The 19,472-nt window shown below is 43.1% G+C and overlaps 1 protein-coding gene across 2 annotated transcripts in view; it reads left to right on the top strand.

Annotated features, from left to right (window-relative positions):
* Window positions 1-19,472, top strand: part of fhl3a (four and a half LIM domains 3a) — a 127,857-nt gene that overhangs the window by 103,122 nt on the left and 5,263 nt on the right. For both annotated transcript variants that reach the window (XM_078567000.1, XM_078567001.1), the window contains exons 3-5: window positions 3,441-3,615; window positions 8,436-8,605; window positions 11,198-11,384. In XM_078567000.1, coding sequence (XP_078423126.1) covers window positions 3,441-3,615; window positions 8,436-8,605; window positions 11,198-11,384 — 532 coding nt within the window. The remainder of the gene's footprint in view (window positions 1-3,440; window positions 3,616-8,435; window positions 8,606-11,197; window positions 11,385-19,472) is intronic.

Genomic DNA, 19,472 nt, shown 5'->3' with positions numbered 1-19,472 from the left:
ACGTGGATGAGGCTGTGTCAGCAAATTACATCCTCATCTCTGACACAAAAGTGAAGGAGAAATAAGAAAATTGTTCGACCTGTTGAAACTTAACTCACTTTACTGTATTCAACACTGTAAGCAACTACTTTTTGTTTACACCACAAAGCTGGTAAATCGTTAAGAACATTTTATCAAGCTTTGAGTCATGCACTGTATGCCATATCTTTAATAGCATATAGGTGAATTGTAAAACTGACTCAGATACTTTTGGATAGAGGCTGAAACTTATAAAAGCTACTTGTCCTTGACTGTGTGTCATTGTTTAAAAGTTGTGGTGTAAAATTTGGTCATTTGGAGCTAAATTTCTCTTGAGGAGAGTTTGCAGAGAGCTGGCATAGGATTGACAGGCTGAAAGGCTCCCCTCTGTGCTGTAACCACTCTATGATCTATGAGTGGTTCTTTGGCTTCTAAAGCCAATGATTACATCTGTTTAATGTTACAGACAAGGGAGAGAGGCAAACTGAACTCCTTTATTTTTCTCACCATCTGTCTGTAAGCAGAGATGTTTTAATTTTTTTGAAATAGGCTGTGGCGTGTTTCCCCAGACCCTCTGCTTGTGAAGTCAATTTTAAAGTGACTTGCAGCAAACTCTCTTTGGGACTAAATCAGAAGTATTGTTTATTCGTACATTTAAACCCGGGGAATGATCATCACAGCTATATTCACACAAACACACGCACGCAAGCGCAAAAGAAGGAAATAAGAAAGAAAATTGTTTTACAATTAGGAATAACTTAAAACAAAAAAAAACCCAAAGATATGGATATTAATTCATGTGAATGTCAGAGTCCAGTGAGGGTTCCTTCACGTAGGAGTTAAAAGTCCAGGCAGGTTCAACTAGCTGAAAGCAGGAGTTGCTGAATTCTTTCAAAGTTGGTGATGGTGCAGCAAGATGAGGTTGGTATCCAAAGACTTGGTCCACTCTACAGGCGATGGCACGAATCTTCTAGAGGGCCAGGCTTCAAGGAGGTTTAGACTTGAGGCAGACGTTATTGTCAGCCTAGAGTCTGGCTTTGGTGTTAACAGGCTGGATGTTTAACAGCAGACTGCCTGGGAGTACAGGAATATAACATTAAAACTTTCCAAAGGCCAAAGGAGCTGAGGTAATGTGGTGTTGCCCATTGATGAGTCAGTTTCAGGTGAACAAGCAGTTTCTAGGGCCGGAATCTTCCAAACCTGCTGGTGTGAGGGGCTGGAAAATTCTGGCCTGTGTCTCTGGTCAAAATCTATTGTTCACCTTAGGAGGTAGATGGTAGCTATAAGGTATAATGAGTTATGATGGCTGTCTCTTTGTTATAAGTCTAGGCTGGGGAGAAAGATTTCTGTTCCTTGTTTCTATGATCGTAATGGGTCCACAGTGGTAGGTGTGAGATTCCACAAGGATGAGGGTTGATCTTTGTCCTATAATTACTGTTGGAAGTTTCCAGAACTGTAGCCAACTTGCAAGTCGTATGACCTGTAGCCATCCTGTTTTTTGGTCCAACAAAGTCCATTTTTAAATAGGAAGAAAGTACGTTTTGATTTAAACAGTTTATGAACTCTTTTCATATCTTATGGACATGTCATTTAAAAGAATGGTTGGATGCCACCATTTTAGCCACCTCTTAATCTTCTTTAGTTTTATAAAACTAATAAGCTACTTTCAAAAACTTGGCTGCTGTCTTAATTCAAGAGATTTGCAGTGCTCTCATTTATTGCAGGTCACATCCACTCAGTACAACTGTAATAATAAGGCACCATCTGCCCACCGTCCAATAATTTCAATGGAGGCTGAATCAAATAGTGATGATTGTATGTTTTTAAGACTGTATCACTGTAGGAGTGTAGGGCAGTATCTTATGAGATTCCTCATAGAATAACCAAATATCTCCTGCCGAATCCTTCTCTTCTCAATGAGAGCTACCTACATAAATCAACTAGTAATCGATAGTGACCGCTGGGTATTAGTGACCATGGAGCATCATTTTCCCACCTCATCCTATAAAATTTTCAATGGCAAACTGGCTCATCTGTTGGAATTATGCATAGGATTATTTTGAATTCATACCGAATTAAATTTGTACTCCAAGCATCTTTTCCCCTTCTGCGTATGCATATGCACAGTGACTTGTGGTGGACCATGCAGTTTATGTACTACAGTGAGTTTCAGTAATAACAGAGTTTGAGATCAAAGGCAGATTGAAGCTTTGTGACTAAGTAGAGCAAAACCCAACTGCACTCTACTGGAGTCATGAACTGTCAGAACAAGATAGATTTTAATGTATTTGAATTGTACAGAACATCTTCTTGTAAAAGAATAATTTTATTTTCAACCTTTCTCATGAATTCCGCAATGGCCCATGATCATGATGAGATGGAGAGGCTTCAGCCTCTCTGCCCGGTACAAATGTTGGGAGGGTGAGGGGACAATCAGCCCAGGAAATGATCTAGATTCCTACTCTCTTATGCTGCAATGGATTTCAATGGAAATGCACAGATACGTTTGAAAAGAAGTTAGGTACATGGGAATGTTCTGGTGTGTACTGCCTTTCAAAATCCAAGCATGGAGCTTTTTGATGTTTGCGGGTAGGTTATTGTGAATGTGTTTTGGCATGTTGTCATGTAACACTTGAAATTAACTTTGATGTGAGTGCTTGGTGGATGGGGTCACTGAGACAAGAATGCCAGATTATGGAACGCAGCAGGAACTTCTCTGGTCATGTCATTGGTAAATTTTCTGCTCAGCATGGAACTGGGACACAGCCACCAGGAAGTTCCCAGGCTCAACATTCTATCTATGCTGAATTAAATGATCTCTGACAAGGTAGCAGTTGAAGTACAATGCCCCACGCAATGTAACCATTTGGGTTATGCTACCAGATAGAACCACATTCCAATATGTCATCACCTTAAGGAGATGTGGTGACAAAACTGGAGCAAAAATTGAACGCACTGCTGATGGACAGCAATCCATTCTGATAATGATGGATACAAATGTTGGCTGTTAATAGCCTTACATTTTCTTTGATGTCTAGTAGTCACCATTATATTATAGTCTCTTTATCTGAGTTGTTCTCCCAATGTTTTGACTAAGATTCATTACTCAACCAGCGCTGCAAAACCAATTAATTGCTCAGACATCTCATTATTGTTTGTGGCATCTTGTACACAAATTAGCTGCCGAGTTTGCCTACATTTACCACACTTAAGAGTAATTCATTGGTTATGAAGCATTTGGGGTTATTCGAAGGACAGGAAAGGTAAATTATTTATTTAGATGAACGATTCACCTGAGTTTTAGGGTTAACATTGAACCCTTTGTAATATTTATGTAATTGAGCCAGGTTCTTGGAATTCTGCCTTCCTACTTGTTGCTAAATATCAACCCCTCTCTCTTTTTTTTTGATTCTTTTGGACAGGAGCTGTTCTATGAAGACCGTCACTACCATGAGCATTGCTTCAGGTGTTATCGATGTGACAGATCTCTGGCAGATGAGCCATTTACATGTCAGGAAGAAGAGCTGTTATGCAATGATTGCTACTGCAGTGAATTCTCCTCAAAATGTATTGCTTGTGACAAGGTCGTCATGCCTGGTATGTGCCCTTTAGTCTCATTTGTCAAATGCTTAATTGCCCTTCCCTGCTTCTGCTGGAGTAGTCTGTCAGGCCATTTTTCATCCATCAGCTAAAGTGATAGTGTAACTTTGCAATTGATTCATGAAGTACTCAGAATTAAGGTTTTAAGGAGAGAGGAAGAATCAGAAAGTTGGCCTGCGCACTAAAAAGAGATGGAAAATCCTGAATTGTTTTCAGTATGGACCTATTTGTTCAGCCCTGTTGAATTATTTTAGCTCCTTTATTGCTGAACTCTAGATTTGCACATTTACAGGTATCTACAAGTCAAATTGCACACATTCACCAGCTGCATGATTTAGGCGGTTCCAACAATCTCCCTAAGTTATAGCCAGCTAAGCATGACCAATCATCGGAAACATTTCATATCCCTTTGCAACGAGAAGGCAGCAAAGTATTACACAACAACAAATTCTCATTAACATCGAATCCTGATGTCGCCTGACTCATTCTGATCAGTTAACAGCAAGTTGTGGAACACAAATTCTTTACTGCAGGACAACAACAACTTGTGTTTATATAGCAACTTTAAGGTAATATAATGTCATAAGGCACTTCACAGAAGCACCAGAAAAGGAAAAAATGACTGAGTCGCATAAACAGATATTAGGTCAGATGACCAAAGGTGTCATAATATGCCTTTAAGGGATAGCAGTATGCCATCATGAGAAGGGAAGTGTATCATGTGATCCAGTCCCAATTTCACTTTTGCCTTGAGCGCACACAGCACACATAGCTCTGCTGCTGATGTCTTCAAGCTTTCTATCCACGTATATATGTTCTCTTGTCCCTAGTTTAAATAAATGAACCCACAATGTGTTTACACCATTTCTTATGAGTGGTGGTGCCTTTATATCATTATAAAAACATGATTAAAAGCTTGGTCAAAGAGGTAGGTTTCAAGGAGTATCTTAAAGAAGGAGAGAGAGGCAGAAAGGTGGAGAGATGTAAGGAGGGTATTCCAGAACTTGGGGCTGAGGCAACTAAAGGCACAGCTATCAATGATGGAACGATGAAAATTCGGGATGCACAAGAGTTCAAAGTTAAAAAAGCACAAATACTTTGGAAGATTGTGGACTGGATGAAATTACAGACATATAGAGGGGCAAGGCCACAGACAAATTTGAAAATTCAGGGTGAGAATTTAAAAATCAGCATTGCTTAACCATGAGTAGGTCAACATGCATTGGCGATGGGTGAATGGGACTTGGTGCAACTTTGGACTTGGGTTGCAGAAAGTACAATGTCAAGTTTACTGAGGGTAGATGCAGAAAGCCAGCCAGGAGTGTGCTAGAATAGTCAAGTCTAGAGGAAGCAAAGGAAGCAGATGAGCTGAGGCAGCGATCGAATTGAGCAATTTTACAGAGGTGGAAACAGAGGGTCTTAGTGATGGCAAACATGATGGTCAGCAGCTCACCTTGGGGGTCAAATATGGCACTGCATTTGCGAACAGTCTGGTTCAGCCTAAGACATTTCCAGGGAGAGAGATGGAGTCAGTGACAAGGGAATGCAGCTTGTAGGGACTGAAAATAATAGCTTCAGTCTTCCAGATATTTAGTTGGAGGAAATTTCTCCTCATCAAATATTGGATATCGGATGAGCAATCTGATAATTTAGAGACAGGGGAGGTGTTGACAGAGTTGGTGATCGGGTAGAGCTGGGTGTCCTCAGCAGACATGTTGAAATGGATGATGTCACCAAGGGTAGCACATTGATGAGAAATAGCAGGAGGTTCAGAGATAGATCCTTAGGGGACACCAGAGGTAATTGTGCAAGAGTGGGAAGAGAAGTTATTGCAGGTGATTCTCTGGTTTCGGTTCAATAGATAAGGATGGATCCAGGTGAGTACAGTACTATCCAACTGGACGATGATGGAGAGGTGAGGTTGGTGTGGTCAAGCGTGTCAATAGTTGCATATAAGTGGAGAAGAGATGCTTTCACCTTTGTCACAGTCTCATTGTGATCTGCTTGCTTGGATCTTCAGTGGGGTCTGGCTGGTACTATGCACTCTGTCCTGGTGCCTTTATTAAGGACCCACCAGTACAAAGCAATTATATGACAAGGAGCAATGGTGTTGGAGCTGTGCTCTAGTGATCATCCACCATTACTTTGACAGAAGATCATTGGATACGCCCCAGGGAAACAGTGTAAATGCTGAAGTTATGGCAAATGATTAGGCGAAACACCATGGAAATTCTAGACAATGCTTTGTTTTGATTAGAGTGATGAGTGAATTATTATAGTCAGGTTTTGGAGCTTTGAACTTTGAGGAAGCTATATTTAAGCGGTGAGGCTGTATATTCCCCTGTGCTGGGTAACCATTGATTCTGTGGTATGAAAGAAATTATAATCTGTTAATGATGAGGCTTCACATGGATGAGGTTTTCAGCCGGAACTCATTCTCAACCCTGAAACTCATTGGGCTGGATGCTAAGTGGCGTTGAATTCACCGCCCCCTCCAACTGAAAGGTCAGTCATCAGCCCACCCAAAAGCCAGTTGCCTCGCAGCCGTTTTGAGCAGGGAGCAACCTTAATTGTTTCAGGGTGAGACTTCTGCCCCCATTTGGGAGAAAGTCCTGCCTTACAGAGCTGTTGGCCAATCAGATTGGTTGGCAGCAGCGCCAGGTTGGAGCAGCCATATGCAGTCCTCAAGAAGAAGTGAGGGAGCTCGAGCTTCAAGCTAAGTCCAGGGCTTTGGACAGGCCTTGCTGGCAACTCCAGATAGTGGGGGCGGGGGGTGGGGGGTGGTGTGGGACTGGATTGGAGAGGCTTGGTTGGGGTGGTCTTTAAAGGGGGGTATGACCTTGGGGAAGAGGAGATGGCAGGGGGGAGGGTGTTGTCTCTGATGGGCACGAGAGACCTTCCCAAAGGAGGCCCCCCCCCCACCCCACTTCTTGCCCTACAGCAGCCCAATCAGTGAAAGCTGCTGCATTACCTGTCTGGCCTCTGCCTCCTGCTACGGGTAAAATATTTCTGGAGGCCCTTAAGCGTCCATTAGTTGGTCACTCAAGGGCCTCAATCGGCACAAAGGTGGGAGGGCTGCCTGACTCCTCCACTGCTTCCCACTCGTAATATGGGAGACAGGTCAGGGGTGGGCAGGAAGGCGGTGGGAAGGCCGTGAGCTTTATTTTAACAAGCCCTTCCACCTTCAAATATCCTGGTGGGAGGGGGCCATAAAATCCAGCCCATTATTTCCCACAATTGATAAACTTGCATGTTTCTGTTATTGGGTTGGTTCCAGAAACATCAAACGTGGAAACATTGGCCTGAATTTTCCCGTCAGCGATTTGGGGGCGGGGTCCACTCGCCAACGGGAAAATGATACGGGATGATGTCGGGAGGAACCCCCGACGTCATCCTGGTCCACTTAAATCTTTAGGAAGGCGGGCGGACAGTGAAATCAGCTGTCCGCCCGCCAACCTGTCAATGGCCAATTGAGGCCATTGACAGGGTAATTAAGATAGTTAAAGACCTGCCCGTCCAACCTTAAGGCTGGTGGACAGACCAGGAGCCCCGGCGGGCTTCTGATAATACGTGAAACCTCATCCACTGGCGGGATGAGGTTTCATGTCCATTTTTAAAAACTTTAATAAATTTTATGTGATATTTATTAACATGTCCCATCTCGTGTGACATTGTCATGGAAGTGACATGTTAATAATTTTTAAATTTTTCTATTTTTAAAGTTTTTTAGACCATCAGTAATCTCCCTGAGACAGCACTTGGTCTCAGGGAGCAGTGCGCTCTTTCGTGCGCATGCGTGAAAGAGCGCACTTTGACAGATGGGGAATCCCTCCCCCCCACCGCACAGGAAGCGCATAGCGGTTCCTGTCGGGCAGGCCGCTGGGCGGGCCTTAATTGGCCCACCCACTCAAAATGGCGGCGGGGCAGCGGAGTTCAGCTGCATGCCCACCTGCCAACCGAGGGCAAAATTCTGCCCATTAGAACCACCTCATAATCATTGCAATCCTGCCCCCTCCCCTCCCGCACCCTTCCTGGGTGAATCAGTGGTCGAACGTGATTCACTCTTGGCTCAGTTGGTAAATACATCGCTAATGCAGTAAAGGAAGGCCTCTAGTTTGATGCTAGGTCTTTACTGAGTGAGATGATCTCTGGATGCATAGTGATAATGGAAGTACATTGATCCTCATTGCTTCTTATCTAAGGAGGGAAATAGCAGCCCAGTGATGCTCTTACTTGCTGGAGAGTACATGCATGTAAGTTCAACACTGATTCCCCCACATTATATATGAATATCTTGCCTAAATTCATGATGTCTCTAAGCTCATATATGAAGGCCTCTTGTTTGGGTGAGTACTAGGGGACACTCAATGTCCATGGAAACATATACCAGCAGCGCTCAACACCTTCAGGAGTTGAGCAGGGAAAAAACAAAGAGTGAATTCTGGGTATAGTCAGCCATCCAGTGAGGGAATAATATTAATAGGATAGGCGCAAACCTCCACAACCGAACATATTTCATCAAACTATATGTGATATGCGTGCCCTTTGTGTTGAGCTTGGATATCAATGGACAGAAAATCATGAGCAGCTTGTGCCCAAATTTCTGATACATGTTTCCAACCTAAAGAGCTGCTGCACCAAAGAGCTGAAGAGGAAATCTGCCCAACTGAGTCATTGATAAGACTCTCATTCCGTGATGCTATCGAGTGCACCTTGGTCCAGCTGCTGTAAAATTCAGCCCAGTGGTGTTGCATTGCTGTGCATTACAAATGAGTTTTTTTTTGTGTGACGGTGATTAACCTTTCTGTCTCTTTCAGGTACCCGTAAGCTTGAATACAATGGCAGCACCTGGCATGAAGGATGCTTTATTTGTCACACTTGTGAGCAGCCAATAGGATCAAAGGCCTTTGTTCCTGATAAGAGTGAGATTTACTGTGTACCTTGCTATGAGAACCACTTTGCTCCACGATGTTTCCGTTGCAAGAAGGTAATGCCTGAGACTTGCTTTGAGAATACTTTAGTGCACTGGATAGAGTGTACGTGGGGAAGATGTTTCCATTAGTAGGAGAGACCAGGACCCGAGGGCACAGCCTCAGAGTAAAGGGAAGACCTTTTAGAACAGAGATGAGGAGAAACTTCTTTAGCCAGAGAGTTGTGAATCTATGGAATTCATTGCCACAGAAGGCTGTGGAGGCCAGGTCGTTGAGTGTATTTAAGACCAAGATAGACAGGTTCTTGATTGGTAAGGGGATCAAAGGTTATGGGGAGAAGGCGGGAGAATGGGGTTGAGAAACTTATCAGCCATGATTGAATGGCAGAGCAGACTCGATGGGCCGAATGGCCTAATTTCTGCTCCTATGTCTTATGGTCTTACCTCTTTTGGACACTGAATATCCTTTCACTTGGGAATTAGATGCTCAGTACGCCCATTCTATGGCATGTGCCATTTTAAGTGATACCCCAGCTTTATGAAAAGGAAGGAAGTATATCTGTGTTAGCTGAGTGTGCTCTTGATTACGCAGATTATCAACAACCTCGCCAAGAGAACGATGGCAGTTTTAAAATTTGACTGACCGTTTCAAATTTCTTATTATGGGCCCTATTTCTTCATTAGTGAAATGAATGCCAGTTAGAAGATAATTAAGTCACCCATGACTAATTATTCTACATCTTTAATAATAAAGTGCTACTGCCAGTATTTACATAAAAAATCATTATATCTCAGATTTCTGAAAAAAAAATCCTCAAATGTTGAGAGGTACACTGCACAGGAGGCCATTCAGCCCATCATGCCTAAGTTGGCACATGAAAAGAGATGTCCAATTATTTGTTTGACTCCCCTGCCTTTTCCCTTAGCCTAGCACTTTTTTCCTTTTGAAGTATATATCAAATTTCCTTTTGAAAGGTACTTTTGAATCTGCCTCTCTCACCCTTTCAGTAATCCATTCCAGACCATAAAAACTTGCTGGTTTTTTTAAAGAAATTCTCCCCATCTCTCAATTTTTTGCCACTATTTGCCGGTCTTTTGCCAATTATCTTAAATCCATGTCCTCTGGTTACCAGCCCTCCTATTATCGGAGACAGTTTCTTCTTATTTTTCTTTCTTGAGTTCTCTGCCCAAAGGCAGGCCTGACCCACCACACCGTGATCTCTACCAAAGGCAGGTTTCAAATCCACCCCAGCCAGAACCGGGATAAACCCCATGCTGTTGGTGCCAATCTGATCCACACTGGCCGTACAGCCAACAGACCCAACCGTTCCCTTGTGGCAACATACATTTTTATATGTATGTTATAGCCTGGAGCCACGGAAAGTGATGATAGAGACTCCAATATCTTTCCATCACATGGCTGACCAGGAATCTCTCCTGCTCTTACCACCCTCCATTGGCATGTGTTGGAAGGATTTTACAACTTGATGCTCCATCTGCCATTGGCATGTGTTGGAAGGATTTTACAACTTAGTACTCAATGTGTTTGGCCGCAAGTCCATGGAGTTGAACCAAGCAAAAAACATCAAAATAAAACGTGATCCAAGAGGTCGATAAAGCGCCCCAGCCCCACAGCGCCCACCAGTGGTGGAATCCAGAGCTTCTGACTCAGAGGCAGGGGCACTAGCACTGAGGCACAGGACCTCTTGATTCTTCTTATTTACTCTACCAATATCCTTCATGATTTTGAACGCCTTTATTAAATCTGCCCTTAACCTTCCCTAAGGAGACTAACCCCAGCTTTTCTATTCCATCCCTGGTACCATTCTAGTAAATCTCCTCTGCACCATCTCCAAAGCCATGACATCCTTAAGTGTGGTGTCTAAAATCAGACACAATACTTCAGCTGGGGCTTAACCAGTGACTTACAAAAACTTAGCATTGCTTCCTTAGTGACTGCTTATTTCTCACTATTGACACAACAGAATAGCACAGTGAGCAGAACTGTGTGACATTATACAACTACTTTTCTCAATTAGAGTTGAATTGGGATCTTGTAGCTTAAGTTTTAGGAAATTTGGTCAGAACTCAGCTTGCAGTTGAGCAACTAAGTCACATAACTAGTCAATAACTTGCGTCTTAGGTTGGTTGTTCCCTCAGATTAGTCTGTACCCAACTCACTCACAACAGGGCAACCTGTGTCTGGCTCATGTGCTAGGAAGAATGCTCTTGTCTCGAGGAACAAAATATTCTTTTTTCATATTCTCACGACTGTTTTTCCACCAATACAATCAACACTGAACTATCTAGAAAGCTAACTACTGTGTCTCCCAAGTATTTTTCTCTTGCTGCTCTGCACAGCCAGCTGGTATAGATCAGTATACAGTAGATCTTCAGCAAATATTAATTCCTGAGATTCCTTCATTTTAAGAGCCCTCCAGTTATATATCATAAAAGCATGAAGGTGCCAGTAGCTCATTATTCACAGTCTCTCCTATTGCCACCAGTTGAAGGTCTTTTAGAATACTCTTGGACCTGTAGGATTTTCTCAGGCTGTACAAACTGCTGAATATCCTTGTATAGAAAGTTGGTGTCAAATTAATCTGATACAGGGATAATTCTAATGATCTCTTCTGAATGAATGTGCAGGCCTTGACAAAAGGAGGTGTTACTTATCATGATGAGCCATATCACAAAGAATGCTTTGTCTGCAATGGGTGCAAGACTCAGCTGGCTGGCCAGCAATTCACCTCGCGGGAGGACTCTCCATACTGCCTCAAGTGTTTTGGGAACCTGTACGCCAAGAAATGTGCAGCCTGTGCCAAGCCCATCACAGGTAAACAGCTGTGTATCTCAACCTTTTCTAACAATACTCTCCTGGGATTCTGCCAACTTCACTGAAACAAGGCACAATCCTATTATCTTGCAGCAGTGCTAGAATTTCTACAAAGTGTTTCTCATAAAAATGGTGCCTGGTGCCACACTATAGACTGTTCCAATTCTAATTCCATTTACTTAGAGGTAAAATTTCATAATTATTTAAACCGACTCTCTTCAGTGGGAGAGCTCAGTGGTCTCACTTTAGCTTTAACCATACATCAAAGGTGTTGACAGAAGCATACAAGCCTCATTATAATTTAACCGTCCAAGTTGTTTATAAGTAAGTTAGTTAATTATTTTTTACACAGCCTGATTGGTACAATAATCTGACAAAAGCTAGGTATCAGCCTTGACTCAGTAGTGCCCTCTCCCCACTGAGTCAAAGGGACATGGATTCAAGTACTCCATAGATTTGAGCACATAATCTAGATTGACAATTCAGCACAGTACTAATGAGGTGCTGTACTGACAGAGGTGCTGTCTTTCCAATGAGACATTAAACCAAAGCCTCATTTGCTCTCTCAGATGGATGTTAAAGATCTCACTATGAATCAAAAAAGAGTAAAAGCAAATTGGCTGCTGCATTTTCTACATCACAACAGCAATTACACTTCAAAAGCACTTAATTCGCCATAAAGTCCCAAAACTTCTGATCAGAGTCAGACGCACGGTGGCAGCAGTGCATACCATCTACAAGATGCACTGCAGCAACTCACCAATAATCCTTCGACAGCACCTTCCAAACTCATGGCCTCTATGATCTGGAAGGACAAGGGCAGCAGATACATGGGAACACCACTACCTGCAAGTTCCCCTCCAAGCCACACACCATCCCGACTTGGAAATATATCGCCGTTCCTTCACTGTCACTGGGTCAAAATCCTGGAACTCCCTTCCTAACAGCACTGTCATTGTTCCTACAACACATGGACTGCAGGGGTTCAAGAAGGCAGCTCACCACCACCTTCTCAAGGGCAATTACGGATGAGCAATAAATATTGGCCAAGTCAGCAATGCCCACATCCCATGAACAAATATAAATAAAACCCATGTCTGACACTGATCAGACAGAAAACTTACCTGGATACATTGAATAGGCTCCAACTTCCAATCCACAATGTAGAAAAACTCCCTCAGCACAGAAATGCTCGCAGAGAGCAAAAGCCACATGCACTTTTGACAAGTTTCAATGTCCAGTGTGAATGGGTGATAGATGAACGTTAGTGAATAGGTGAGTGGATGAATGAGTGAATGGGTAGAGGTAGGTGTGGTAAGTGGGTGAGGTGGTAGGGTGGCAGGTGGGAAAGATGGTAGGATGGCAGGTGGGAAGGAGGCAGGTGGGTGAAGTGGTAGGGGGGCAAGTGGGTAGGGTGGGTGAGTGTGTAATTGGGTTGGGGTAGTCGAGTTGGGTCAGGAGGGTTTGTCAGGTTGGGGGCTAGTCAGGCCGGGTTGGGAGGGGGGGAGCTGGGTGGTGGGGCTGGCCAAGTCGGGTTGGTGGGGAGTCCGGGGGGGGTTGGGGGAGGGGGGTCGTGGGATTAATTGGTGGGGGTGTGGGGTTCAAGGGGGAAGTTGGCGGGCTCAGTTGTGTAATTAGCCAATAGCTAGGCTAGGATTTTTCTGTCTAACCTTTCTTGGGTTACCATCCAGATAAGTAAGTTGGAACCATCCGAAGTCTCCAACTCTTAACTTAGACTCAGAGACTTTTTTGGAGGGTTCCGGACAGCAAGGGGATTGCCCACTGGAAGTTCAAACTTCCCGGGTAATTCCTATGGAATCAGTGCATCAGGACATCCTCGTGGTCTCGACACGCATCTTGGGGGGTTAGTCCGAAAATCCTGAAACCGGAAGATTTGGTCCAAAGTGCTTTGGGGTGTTCTGAGTTCGGGAAAGGTGCTATATAAATGCAAATTGCTTTTATATTGTGCCTTTCACAAGCACAGTATTAACAGATTGCACCTTCAACATAATACAACATCCCAAGGCACTCATATTTGATACTGAGCCACATACGGAGTTATTTGGGCAGATGACCAAAAGCTTGACCAAAGAAATAGGTTTGAAGGAGAGTCCCAAAGTGCTTCTTAACCAATTATGGAGTTATGAAATGCAGTCAGTGTTGTAATGTAGGATAATCCATTCCTGGCCAGAACTGTATAGCTAATTCCACAATCCCATTGGGAAGCTACACTCACTTAGATCACAACATGAAGAATCATGGTTACAATCTTGGAGGCTTAGCTCATGCACCAGGTCCTTTGAGTGCAGCATCACTGTTGGAAGTATGGGATCCCTCCACAAACCCTTATGGGATATCTGATAGTGAACAAGTACAAGCTCTTGCAACTCTGAAATGGAATTGTAGGAAAGTAATGGATTAGAATGGCTTTAGAATTACTGCATTGCCTATGGTCTAAAGTTTGTTTTATGAAAATAATGTTAACACTTTAAATAATGTTGTATATCAGAGCCTCTTAGACATGAGGCTGCTGATAGTTGCAGACCTGCTCACACCAGAGGTGTGGATTTACAGTTGATTCTCACCCAAAGACTAGTGACCTGTTCCAAGCAGAGCCTGCAGATTGGTCCAGATGCAAAAGTAGGAATTTAACACCAGGATGGTCAAACTGTCCTGGAAAAAGGGAGCCCAGTGCATACGTTGGATAATCCATTTAATATTGTAGGTCATAAAACCACAGAGTCCTTGGTATGAGGTAGCAGTCAGCATGGGGTGAATTTGGTGGTGGGGGTGGTGGTGGGGATTTGGGGGGTGGTGCGAGGGGGCGTATTGGTCGCCGCCTCCCCCACAGTTAGAAAAGTTGACCGTGAACCGACTGACTTTTTAAAAAGGCTGCCCAATGCTAATGCCCTTCAGGAAATATTAACGAGCCCCGTGAGGAGCTGAAGTCCTGCCCTCAAAAGCTGTTGGGCGATCTGATTAGCCAGCAGCTCTTGCAGCCCCAGCAGTGCCAGAACTCAGTAGTGGGTGCTGCTGGGACTTTGTCCACAAAGAAGACAACATAGACACCACACTGAGGAAAGTCTGGGATTTGTGGGCGGGGAGGGATTGGGCATCCTTGGGAAGGGGGTGAGGGGGCCATGTTTTGGAGGCCAGGTTGGGAGGTACAAAGGGGTGGTTACCATATTTGGTGGCATGCAATGCGCCCAGGGCACCGTTGAAATGAGGGTACCCCCCTTCCTTCCCATTTTTTCATCAGAAAGTTGTTGTTTTCCACCTTTCACTGCCAACCATAATATGGCAGCAGAGGTGGAATTAGATGCTTAACAAACCCTTAATTGGGCAGTTAAGGGTCTCAAGACCTGCGAGCAGGCGCCTCACTCGTCCACTGTATTATGGGGAGAGGATCAGGGGTGGGTGGGAAGGTGGTGGGCTAGGTCTTTCTACCAAAAGCATGCCTGGTTTGGGAGGCAGCCGGTGGGGGGGGTGGGGGAGGTCATAAGATTCAGCCTCATATTTATTTCAGATCAATCCAAGCTGATTGTGAACCTGACCTTAAGCTTGAACAACTTTTACTTTTTTTTTTGAATCTTCACCTGTTGTAATATATATTACATTTAACAAAAATTGGAGGAAAAGCTAAGCAAAAGATTAAGAAAGGATATGTGAAGCCAGAAAGGAGTAGGAGGAAATCTCAATAATATTAAAAAAGAACAATAAAGTATTCTGCAAATTATATCAGTAAAAAGAGAATTGTCACAAATGAGATTGGGGCCCCTGTGAGGTGAGGATTGTAAAGGTGGATACTTAACAAGCACTTTAGTTCAGCGTTTACAAAAGAGACCAATATTGGACAAAAGGTAAAATAAAAGCAAAGTGTTTTTCGGAATTAGTTCAGCTCAAAGAGAACAAAAGTACTGGGACCAGACTGGATACATCCAAGGATCCTGTGTGTGAAATAAGGGAAGAAAGAGTGAAGGCTCAAATTGGTATTTTAGGGGCCTATTGTGAGGGGATATGTGGTGGACATCTGGAAAGCAGCCAACGTAACGCAGTTTCACAAAGGGCAGCAGAGCTAACCGAAATAAGCACAGGCAAATTAGTTTAACATCTTTGTTCGGATGCTTTTCGTAATCTTTAATTAAAGATGAAATTACTACATATCGAGATAGAGGAAGCATTTAGAACCAACATGGATTCCAGGAAGGCAGATCATACTTGGCCAAGTTTGCAGAAGTGACTGAATATAGTGGTTTGGGGAAATGCAGTGATATGTGGTGCTCTTGGGCTTCCAGAAAGCCTTTGACCCGATATGACCAGGAGACAATTGGAGAAGATTAAGGGGCATGGAATCAGGGGAAGGAGACTAGACCGGATTAACAAATAGGAAGAAAACTGATTAGAAGTTAAGGACGTAGTGGGTGGAAATGGGTGACAGTGTCCCACAGGTTGCTGCTCTGGGGTCACTTCACTATTCACTGTACAATTTTGGTAGACGACTACTTGGAGTGGTGACCAAATTTGTTCAAAGTACTAAAATAGGAGACAAAGTAAATTGATTCTAAAGAGCAAAGGAAACTGTAAGGGGTTGTTCAAGGTGGTGTAATGTAAGAGTGAGGTGGTGCATTATTGTTCAAAAACCATAAGCAAGATTTGAAGGGGAAAGCTGGATGATGTGAAAGAACAGAAGGGTTGCAGAGAAGGGGGGTTCACATTCAAAAGACACTAAAAACTGCACCTGATATGGAAAAGGCCATTTATATAAAAGCAAGCTAAAGGAATGTTGGGCTTTATTGCAAGAAGCAAAGAAAATAAACGTTGAGATGTAATGGCAATTCTATACAAAACATTAATAAGACCACTTTTGGGATATTGTGTGCAATCTTCAGCTCCACACATTGGAAGGATATCAAAGTATTAGAGAGGGTACAGTGCAGATTCTCTAAAATACTGCCTGGTAAGAGGAAATATAATTATGAAGAAAGTGCTGAAAATTGGGGCTATTTTCATTGGAACAAAGATTATGTGCTTAAGATTTTGAAGAGGTGTAACAGAGTAGAAAGAAACATTGTTTCTAGTGATTTAGGAGTCTAGAATGTAGGGACATGATATAAAATTAAATGTAAAGATGGGATGGAGCTGGAGAAACATTTTTACACAGGGCTGTGAAGCTGTACAAATACACGGTCAGAGTTTATGATTTCAGCAGAGATCAGGCCAACATTGAAGAATTGGTTAGATAGGTGGTTGAAGGAAAGGAGAATAAAGTGATGTGAGAACAGTGCAAATGCATGAGATTAGGGTGACTGCTCTTATGGAAGAGTAACACCAATATGAAGTGGTTGAGCTCTTTCAGTGCTGTAATTTCTATGTAAATCCCACTACGTCACTGGCCACTAAAATTATGAGGTTGCACAGGCTGTTAGCATATTCTGACCTGATATAAAATGACCTTGTCTGTTTTAAACTGAGTGTTGTGCTGTTTTAGGTAATGCCGACAGTCTCAAATAAAACCCGTCCTCCAGCCAGACATTGCATCATCCTTTAACTCTGTTTTTTCTCAATTTGAGATTAATTTGAAATGTTTTGCATGTCAGGCACTGGATATCAGCCGAGTATTGGGCACCTCCGCTTCGCATGCTAGCATTCTAACCTGCATTTCATTTCTGTGGAGGGTCCAGTTATTATGGATTGGCCAGTAACTCATCTCTGTGACAGCTTGTGCACGAAATATTTCACTTCTGCCTACAGACATAACTGAAGTCTGTAGAAAATAATTAAAATGTCATATTCTGACAGCAGCCCAATGGTTTTTAACTGTAAAGTGTGAGACCTGCAATCGGGAGAGACCAGTTTCTTAAATTGATCATTTTTTGTGCTTGTCCAAATGAGGTATGTCGATGGAACAATTTGCTCACTCTGCTACATTGTACCCTAACCACAACACAAACCACCATCTGCTGTACCAGTGTGACATTTGCATTTCCAAGGCATGATCCTGATTGACCAGCTTGTCCTGGGTAGTCACTTCCTTTAGGGTCCTGAGGAGACTTTCATTCCATTGGAATCCACTGCAGCACCCAATCCGAAACCTCTCAGTATGCAGGCCCAGGTTTGAAACCCAGCCACGCACAACATTTGAACTCGGCTGTGCTCATAGCTTGGGGCTCTGAGCTGCGTTTGTATACTTGAGTTCATGCCACTCCAGCCCATCTCTGGGGTGGGAAAAGAAACCAGGAGGGCCAATTCACCTGGCAGATGAATACCCTTTTGTCAGCCACGGAGAAGCCTGAGGCCTGGAATTCATGGCTGGAAGAGAAAACTCAAGTAGTTGGGAGCTTTAAAAAACTTCTGCAAGAGCCAAAACGATCATATTTTGTTGCTTTAATGTTTCAGTCTGTAATTTCTCATAGACAATGGCCTTTTGCGAGTTGCAAATTTTTAATGATTCCACTAATCCTTTGCCTTAGAAAGCGGTCTTTCTGATATTTGATTTTTTTTTGTGAAAAAAGACTCCCAACTGAGACAAAAGGTTCACCACTGTCATAAACTGCACCTCCAGGCATATTCTACCATATTCACAGGAATATCAGAAACACTTCTGTCATACTTAAAAGGATTTCATGTGGCAGAAATCAGAAAGATAAATATCCCAATGTTTTTCTTAGAGCAGTGCCAAAACATTGGAGTTAAAGCTTTGAAGGAAAGCCTCTAAGAGATCAAATATTTTGTGATAATGTCGTAAGGTATACACAGCAGTATCTCTTAAATTAATAATAATAAAGGGCTCTTAAGGACAGTAATGGCATCAGCAATGAGTGCTGGAATGCTGACGAGCCACTTTACAGGGCCTTTTGATCTGCAAATACAAAGCCTTATAAAATAACCTATTTCCTAATTTATGACTCTGATTAATGACAACAGCGCTGTGTGTGCAATTATTTGTGGGACTAAGCAATCTTTCATTGGATACACAGGTAGCCCTGTGATTTGCAGTTGTGTGAGACAAATGAATTATTGTTTAAATAGGCAGCCTACTTTATAATGTGTCCTAGTACGTCTAGCTGAGCGTAGGCTTCCATTCAACTGATTTTTAACTACGCACTGTCTGACATAGTTGTACATAGTCACTGCTGGGAATATGGTGAGGTGGAAAAAGCTTTTAAGTGTTGAAACATTAAAGAAAAGTGGGAATAAGCGCTGCATCAAAATTGAAACTCCCTCAAAGGATGAATTGAACAAATGCTTGCAGATCCAAAAATTGATCTTCAAATTTTGCGAGATGGCTGATTTCAATACTTTCTTCAACTGAAGCTTGACATTCGCTGGCAGAAAAATAGTGAAACTAAAAAGGAAACCTCAAATTAAGTAAATATAACAGCTAGTGTGGCTAAAAAGGTCACAAGATCATTCGGCAGGCTGCGGTGAGTTGGCTAAACTCAGCCAGGGTAGGAGAAAGGACATCATAATTGGCATTAATGCTCTCAGACAAGAGTAAAAGATAATCAGCCATGGTTCCTGCTGACCGATCTTCACCAACCCCTGCTGCAAAGTGATACTTTTAAGCTTTGGCCTCAAATCTGATTAGCCCCTCATCTTGTTCCACAGCCCCCCTGGTAGAATTTCCCCTGGTACTTGCTAACAAGGCTCACATGAGGAAAGGCTATCTGGACAAGATAACCTGATAGATATCAGCACCCATGCATTTTGAGCCTATCTCTTTAAGAGAGAAGCCTGGGGATGGGGTGCTTGGCTCGGGGGAGAAAGTTAGCCACTTAATTCAGGAGGCCATCCAGCCCCTCATTCCTGTGTATCCTTTAGTTTAATATCCCACAATTTGTTTGGCAGAATGAGTTTGTCATGGCCAATATGGACCAAAGTAGTTGGCAGCTACTTTTGTAGTCATGGTAATGCTGTAGGAGGCAATGGTGGAGCTGGCATTTCTGCTTTTCAATCTCTCCCGTAAGAAGTTTCAAACACGAGCAAGTCATCGGGTTGCACAGACTCGCTGTACCTGGCCCTGCAAGTGCTGAGCATTGTTATTGAACAGAGCTTGCCTTTCTACTTCAAACAATTCAGTTGGAAGCT

Source organism: Cetorhinus maximus, chromosome 21 (assembly GCF_964194155.1).
Source record: "Cetorhinus maximus chromosome 21, sCetMax3.hap1.1, whole genome shotgun sequence".
Lineage (NCBI taxonomy): Eukaryota > Metazoa > Chordata > Chondrichthyes > Lamniformes > Cetorhinidae > Cetorhinus > Cetorhinus maximus.
This window is presented reverse-complemented; position numbering and strand designations above follow the sequence as displayed.